Here is an 8,471-nt window from a genome sequence, read left to right as displayed (position 1 = left end):
GGGTTTCAGGAAGGACAAAACACATCTGAGCTGAAAGGGCAGATTTTCTCACAGTCATCAACTAAGCATCAGCAGTGTGAACGCATCCAGTCAAATCAATATTTGAATCCTGAAACCTTACAAGTTACATATGCTAAAACAACAACAACAACAACAACAACAACCATGCAGGGAACCATGGGAGATTTTGTGTTCTAAATGGAAAGGTACACACCATACTGACTAACTAACTAACTCTCTCTCTCTCTTTCTCTCTCTCTCTCTGTCACTGAAAAGCTCTTCATTGCTCCGGCCCTCAGATGTCCGACACTGTCTCGCAGCGACAGACGAGAGCTACCTATCATCCTTTCATCCTCTTCTCTTTCATCTGGCCACGTGACAAGTGGCAGCAATGCCCAAAAAAGGACGTGTGTGATTTCAGAGCGCGTTCGGGTCTATGTGAGGTCTGTCTCATATTAGCATGCTTCAATCAATAATGTAGGAGTATTGCTAACTGTCTTAGTGTTTTATATGTGTCAGTGTAGTTTTTCAGGGCCGTGACATCTTCAGCTAAACCAATCTGATTGGCATCACTGTCAATCAGAGCAATCCTGCTCACTGACCAGACACACCGGTCAGCCCTTCGACACAATTAGCCATAAAGAAATGTATTCACTCCATCTGGAGGATTAGCCAATAACCATTAAACAAGGGCACACATTGCATTGTGTTCCCATTGTTACGCAACAGTGATGGAATTTTCTACATGGAAAATTCTTATACGTCTCAATATTCTTATATAATACAAACATTAGGATGAAAAAAAGCAACACCACACAATACATCACTGAGGTATGTCCCCGTGACAAAAAGATGTATAGATGTGCATACACAATAGAGTAACAGCTGGAGGCAGAGAGAGAGAGAGAGAGCGAGAGAGAGAGAGAAACGGGAAGTCATGCAGGCAAGGAGAAAGTCAGACAGACAGACAGGCAGGCCACCTGGGAGACTGGCAGATCTATGAGCAGATAAAGCAGAAAGACAGGTGAATGGGCAGGCAAGCAGACAGACAAACAAGCAGAAGGCAGACAGACAGGGCCAAGGCAGAGAGAGGGAGAAGGTATATAAGTAAAGCGACAGATGAACAGACAGGTAAACCAACAGACAGACAGGTATAAAGACAGACAGGCTGTGAAGAGGTGGTACCTCTGTGTGCCAGTTTCTGGAGGATAGTCCTCAGACGCACCAGGGCTGCGGGGGACACATCATAAGTGTACAGATCTGTCACCGGATAACGCTGACACCGCCCAAATACTCCATCTGCAACGAGAATACACACACACACACACACATTTACTATTTATGTCTTAGTGGGGAATTCATAGTGACTTCCACTTTACTGAATCTAAAAATCAATAATGTGACCCTCACTCCAAACCTAAACCCAACCACAAATATGCTGACACAGATTTTGTTTTAAAAATCCAGAACAGTACCTCTGGAAAAAAAAAAAAAGTGTTTCAACATATCAGGATCAGTTAATGTCTCAGTGTCACCACTTGTGGTTTATATCTCTGACCACAAAAATAGAACCAGAAAGGTATACGCGCATGTACGCACGCATGCTCAAAATGAATGCACGAAATTCTGTACAAACTGTCATTATTTTGTTGTTGTTTGTTTGTTTGTTTAAATAAAACCTGCTTTAAAGCTACATTGCACAGAGCTTTAGAATTCACCAGACCAATGGCAGACAGAACAGGTGTAATGACTGATGAGAGGAAAGCGCACGCTTTTCTTTTTAAGAGTAAAACGATGTCAAACAGCTGAAACAACATAACTAATAATCACATTTGTCTTGGCTCTTGGCTGTTCTTATAGCTGGAACCAAAAACCTCATGACTGCGGTCTTGCTGTTCTGCTCCCACTGTTCCACTGTGCCAATGTCAAACAGGGACAACTGGACACAAAGAGAAAACATGGTTGTTTCTCTCTCTCTTTTTTTTCTTTCTTTTTTATAGCTTCAGGAAAGAAGTAAAAACCATTTGTGTTTACTCTCTGACAATTCCCTGGTAAAAAAACTGGGGTTCCATTTTGGGGTGCTAATAGCTTTCAGGTTTAAGGTGCGAGATTTTCTTTTCTTTCTTTTTTTTTTGACAGCTTTTAGATAAGCGTTTGGCCTTCAGCAAATGCATACACACACGCGCGCACGCGCGCACACACACCTTATCAGCGCCCCCCTCTTATCTCCCCATCGCCACTCGATGGCCCGTTGCTAGGCAACCCAAGCCAAGGCTCTGATCAGCTTCATAATTCAATGGCTATCTGGGCGAGAGAGAAAGAGAGGAGGCGATGCTCTGGGAAAAGCAGCTGTCCTCTCCACCAGTATAAATGACCTTGAAATCTGTCTCTTTCTCTGTATTTAAAGCAAGATTTTTCCATTACTAATGTTCATAAAGGCTTTTTTGTTCTGTGTGTGTGTGTGTGTGTGTGTGTGTGTGTGTGTGTGTGTTTGTGTGCTGATGATCACAGGGCAAAACCCAGACGTGATATAGTGCATAAAAGAGGAGAACAAAAATAATTATAGATATTAATTTACTTGTACGTTTGTAATTCTACTAATTAAAAAATGTTCATTCACATACAACCATGTGTTATTTTTCATTCTCATGTGTCCATCTGCATAACTATTCTGGAATAATTACTTACATGAAGAATTTAGAAGGCTTTTCAGACCACGTCTTCAAATCAGATATGTCTAAAAGTGTCTGTTAAATCCCAATATGTCTTCAGCTCTGATACGTCTGTAAAAGTATCTATTAACTGAACTTAAATTCTAAACAGCATATTGTTTGTTCGTTCTCCTCTCTGATTATGATTAAGCAGTCTGCTGCTAACCGTGTGGCTAAAAACACTGTTGTCTTCAAACACTACTGAAGATAATCACCTCTACTTCAAGATGAGCATGACAGAGAGAGAGAGAGAGAGAGAGAGAGAGAGGAAGAGAGAGAGAGAGAGAGAGAGGAAGAGATTATAACAGTGCAGGCCAGACAGTAGGTGCTTTCAGTGCCTTGTTTGAGGTAATTGTGGGTTGCTATCTTTTAAACATCAAAGCTCTACAATTGAGCATCAGCCTGTCATATCTATGAACTAAAGCAGGGGGGGGGGGGGAAATTTCATCTCATTATTTCTGAAACGGAGGTTCATCATAAAAACATAAAACACTGCTTCTCTGACTCTGCAGCTTCATAACCCGGAACATACCCATTCTGTGGTTTCAGCTCTAAACCTGAAAAACAGCCATTCCGCATTAACCTGGTCCACTTTTTCATCGTGTCCCTATCTTATTTAGAAGAGTGTTAATAAAGATCATATTCCTAAGTATCACCTGATATTGAAGCAGCAATAACTGAGTTCATCTACTGAAAGAAAAGTTACTTTATCCATCCAGGAGGGAGAAGCCTAACTCCCTTTGTTTCACTGTGATGTTATTGTTTTCCTACACAGAGAGAACTATGAGGAAATGACTTTATGACCTGTAGGCGGAAAGCAGACAGCTTAATTTACACATGCACACATGCATGCACCCACATGCTGTGATCTATTTAGAGGCCTGCCACAAGATTAAGCGTGATTGCTGACAATGTGTGTGTGTGTGTGTGCGAGAGAGAGAAAGAGAGAGAGAGAGAGAGACTAAATAATAAGCGTTTTCCTATGTTTAAGTGGATGTCAAACGTCTGACAGTTACCACATTTATAAAACCTGTGCCTTTCTCATTGTTTTGAGAATTCCTCACTGTATAGGTGCCAAACCTGTGAGGGTGGTAGTGGCTACAAGCTCCACATCAGGAACCTGACAGTTGTTTGCTTTAACCTCGGACAGACTTTTATACTAGAAAGCTTTTGGTCTTAATGTCTGTGCCCTCATGTTGTGCCCTTGAGTCGGGTACTTCAGCCTTGAGTTTTTCTAGAAGTGCTTTAACACGTTTCTCTTGTCTCTCGTAGCTGCTCAACCCTAACATGTAGGCACTGAAAAAGAGCAACTGTGTTCACTGGCCCAACCATGTTTAAAATTAAACGATTTAAAATAACCGTCAACAGGCCGCCGGTTTTCGCTGCCTCCAGTCGGTTTCCATAGTAACCCCATTCGCTGTTCCAACTGTCATTTTTCCCGCTGTCACCAAGAATGTGCTCATGCTAATTACTGTTATCATGCTCAAATAGACTTAGCGGCGCTCTCGGCAAGCAAAAATGCTTATGAATAACCTCCTAATATCTCACTCAACCAAACGGAAATAGCGCATGTGTTGGCTAAACACTAGAAAATAACGTGCACTCACAATGTCGAACGGACTGCGAGAGCAAATCTGTCTGGACACGCAAGGCAGGGTTGAAACAGGTCAAAATTTGGTGGTCTAAGCACGGTAGACAGGAGCCAGGGGCTTACCACTGAGCCTTCAGACCAAGTCAATACGGAGCCACTGACTTGCTGATGCATTGAACTGAAACGGCTGGCTTGTGAGGAAATGAGAAGAGAGAGAGCTGTTTGATAGAAAGCAAAAATAGGTACAAATCTGTTGCCAAAAAAAAAAAAAGAATAAAAGAAACGAAATCACGGTCAGGTATTTCACTTCAGAATGTCCAATAACAATAACTTTCTCTCCGTCCCATTTCATCACATTCTATTAAAATTCATTCCAGTTTTATCTCAATGTTTCTCTTCATGCTGATCACAGTATTTGCAGCGTTTATTTCAGGCCTTCACTTTACCATACGTTGGTTTCTTAATAACTAAAACGGCAGTAGACACAGGTCAGGATTAAATCTGATTGTAAATATAATTTAATTTATGACCACTTTGTTAAAACAGGCCTCCTGTACAACTTGCATACCAGATTTGTTTAAAATAATTACTACTGAACATTAAGAAGAAACAAAATGAAAAATACTGTGACTTTTAGAGTGACAATGATATTTTGTTTGTCTCGCCAGTGGAGTTCTCTGAGCAGCAAAACAGCTAAACGACTTTTCCCTCGGGTATAGCCAGTAGGCGATTTTAGCAAAATGACAAAAATGCATCCCCCTTGTTCACCTGCTTGTAGTGTATTGTGAGAAACATGAGAAAACCCTGCCTGAATAAACTCAGTCCGCTGCATGAAATTTAAAGGCATGTTTACTCATTACTTTAATACACAGTTATAAAAAGACAAAGTAGGGAGAGAAGGAAGATAACTAGATAAAATGGAATTGTAGAGTTAGAAATGTCATAGTTATGGTTAAGGCATCCTGCAACAATGTCCTTTGGGAGGTGTACATGGGTGTGTGTGTTGGTTGGTGGTGTGGGAGAAGGGAGGTGCTCCCATTGGGCCATCACCCCTGTCAAAAAATAACAAATTTACTGGGTATATCAGTTTTTTGTGGTAACGCGCTGACAATAAATGTTTGTTTGTTTTAAATCATTGTATTTTATTTTTTAGTCTTGTGACTGATTTTAAGCGCATCTTACATATCACCATGAGCAGCATCTCTCCATCTCAGCAATGCGTATATTTCTCCACTAGAGGGAGACTCGGCAAACCAAAAGCGCTTTTTTTTTCCTGTCCCTACAATGCCTCACTTTGGGTGGGTTTTGCAGGGTGCTACTGTACAGTTTCAAGTCCATACACAATTGGGGAAAAAAATGGCATCAAAAGTGCCTAACCCATGATATTCAAAGAAACCTGACCAGCAGCAAAAGGTTATAGCCCAGTTCATTTGCCTGTTACTCCATGTATTGGTACCGCTTTCTCTGAGAAGAAAGTGACTAATGTAAGTGTCAGAATAATTATAAAATCACGTGTTCCTCTTATTTGTTCCACCAATTTCTTCATCAGACTGATTAATCCTCAAAGGGTTTAAAAAGTAAATTAAAAAAAAGTAAAAAAAAAAAAAAAAGATGGAGAAATCAATAATCAATATTTGAGCATTCGTGCAGAAAGAGACATGATTTTAAACTGCATGACAACAGCAGTTTAAAAAGGCACAACAAGATGACCTTTTTATCACTAATAATGTTTCAATCAATGTTTGTGTCACAAGGTATCCACACTTATTAATCAGCCTAAAGGTTAGACATGCCTCACACGCTGTTACAAATTCAGAGACCCACTGAAAAAAACAGCGTAAGAAAAACAATAGACGAAGAATTTGCCTCAGTTTAAATGGAGGCACAGTTCCATTCTAATGAGACAAACATTGCCAAATATACACTGGAATTGGCTACACACAAATAATAAAACGGCAGTGAAAACCCTTATACAAACACAGACACACTGAATATTTAGAGAGAAACAGCATCATCTCTCTCTCTCTCTCATTCTCTCTGTGTGTGTGTGTGTGATCAGCCACTGTTCATACCCCAGGATTCAGTCTAATACACTGTCACTGCAAAGTAAAAGATTCCTGTTGTTTTACCTGGGTCCTTCATTTATATGTTCTCTCCTTTAGCAAAATACAGATTTTTTTTTTTTTTTTAAAGACCAGGACGAGTGTAGGTGAAATGGGCAATATGGCAGAATTATACTTAGCCTACAGTTTTCCCCCTGTTCAGCTATTTCAAATTTGCTGTAGAAGTAACACCACATTTGCGCAAACTAACACCATCTGTGGATGTGTTAAAATGTGAGATTATCTGTAGAAGACTGAAAATGGAGAATACAGCTACCATGTCCTCACTGAAACTATGGTTATAAATGGATTATGAACGTAACTACACGATTTCATTTAGAAAATGTTCTGTCTCTTGACTTTGCTTCCCTTTAAAAAAAGCTGGAAAAACAATTTCTTTCAAACACAGCTCTCAAGGAATCTAATTCCGATTAGGAAATCCACATTCATCTTACTAAATGTGTTTATTTTGGAATAGTAAGTCCTCAGGCTACAGTTTTATTTTGAGATTTTTTTATCTAACGAGGCAGAAAATGAACATATTTGTTTATCAACGTAAATATGACATACGCTAATAATCCTCAAAACATCTGTAGTTAAAAAAAAGAAGATGAAAAGTAAAAAGTTTTATATTTCCTTTAGTAGATAAAATTACAGATCCTGTGTGCACGCAATTATTCTGACGCTCAGTGGGAAGTTGACTGGCAAGCGGTAAAGAGCTCATCCGTTTCAGGAGAGATAAAGAATGCTAACCCATCCTAATCTCATTTCTTACTCAAACGCAGCTGCCAGTGCGCGCTCGCCTGCTGTGACGGCATCGTTTTACCGAACCAGAGGGAGACGAGCGTGTAACCGTGGTTACACGCTACCACTTCAACAACAACAACAACAACGCAAAATCCTGTCAAACTTGGCAAGAGTACAGCAGGAGTCATACCAGTTTGAAAGCCAGCAGAGGAAAGAAAAAACAAAAACAAAAAAACAGGCTTAGCAAATAACAACTCCCAGCGGCCTGAGCTCCAAAAACACTCCCATAGGGGGAGACCGGGGAGTGTTGTAACACTGGGTTAGTTGTAACACTGTCAGTTTGACCAGTCAGAAAAGATCAGTGATGTCATCAATATTGCACACTCCCATTTCCTTTATGAGCTAACAGGAGAAGTAGCATGTCTGCGTGAACAAAATTGCAGATTTTACGACCAAAAAACTGATTTTCAGGTCAGAAAGTAAAATTTTTTATCAACATTTTTTTTCCTATGGTCATTGTTTTGTAGATACAATGGTTTGACTTATAACCTAAAGTAGCAGTTTCTCTAGTTTAATCTGATGCTTTCCTTCATGTTGACTTAAAGCCACATGCTAAAGCAGTTAGCTATGTAATGGCTGCTTGGGGTGGGGATAGCCATAACAGTTCATTAAAAATTTTACAACCATCCCCTTATGATGACTCAGAATGTTTTTTTGTCCAGCATGCCTAAGCAGTGGAAGCACCAGATAGACAGGGGTGGCCCTGCAGACATTCTGAGAAAGGCTGCAATTGAAGTGAGGCAGGGAAAATCAGTGAGATCAGTCACCGAGGCCCATTCCATCTGTCACGTCTCATTGTACAGAGATTGTAAACCTCACAAAAGCTAAGACAAGAGGGTTCACATGAGCAGCACCATGTGGGCTACCTACAACTAATTTGTAGGTTTGTCTCAGGCCACAAGCTTCAATTGTCCAAATGTGGAGGGATTCTTGCAGAAGCTTGGGCATGTGATTGAGAAGCAGAACTTTGATATTTGGAATGTGGATGAGACGAGCATCACGACCATCCAGACTCCTCACCATGTAATTGCACACCGCGGTGTTAAGCAAATTGGTGCGATGATGTCAGGAGAGAGGGGTGTCCTGGTATCAGTGGCTTGTTCTGTGAATGCACTGGGAAATGTCATTCCTCCAGTCTTCATCTTCCCATGTAAAAGAGACAGGGACCACTTCCTGTGCAACGAACCACCAGGTAGTGTTGGGTGCGGTAATGGCTCTGGATGGATGCAGGAGGAGGATTTCCCCATCTTCCTGAAACAC

At 40.6% G+C, this 8,471-nt stretch overlaps 1 protein-coding gene across 1 annotated transcript in view; it reads right to left on the bottom strand.

Annotated features, from left to right (window-relative positions):
• ptprn2 (protein tyrosine phosphatase receptor type N2) overlaps nucleotides 1–7,222 on the bottom strand; it is a 136,368-nt gene extending 129,146 nt beyond the window's left edge. Inside the window, exons 1-2 of the mRNA XM_030779149.1 lie at nucleotides 7,180–7,222; nucleotides 1,186–1,299 (exon numbers count right to left, since the gene is read on the bottom strand). Coding sequence (XP_030635009.1) covers nucleotides 1,186–1,299; nucleotides 7,180–7,222 — 157 coding nt within the window. The remainder of the gene's footprint in view (nucleotides 1–1,185; nucleotides 1,300–7,179) is intronic.
• Nucleotides 7,223–8,471: the final 1,249 nt, after the last annotated feature.

This window comes from Chanos chanos, chromosome 7 (genome assembly GCF_902362185.1).
Source record: "Chanos chanos chromosome 7, fChaCha1.1, whole genome shotgun sequence".
NCBI lineage: Eukaryota > Metazoa > Chordata > Actinopteri > Gonorynchiformes > Chanidae > Chanos > Chanos chanos.
Note: the sequence above shows the minus strand (reverse complement) of the source record. Positions and strands in the feature narration are given on the sequence as shown.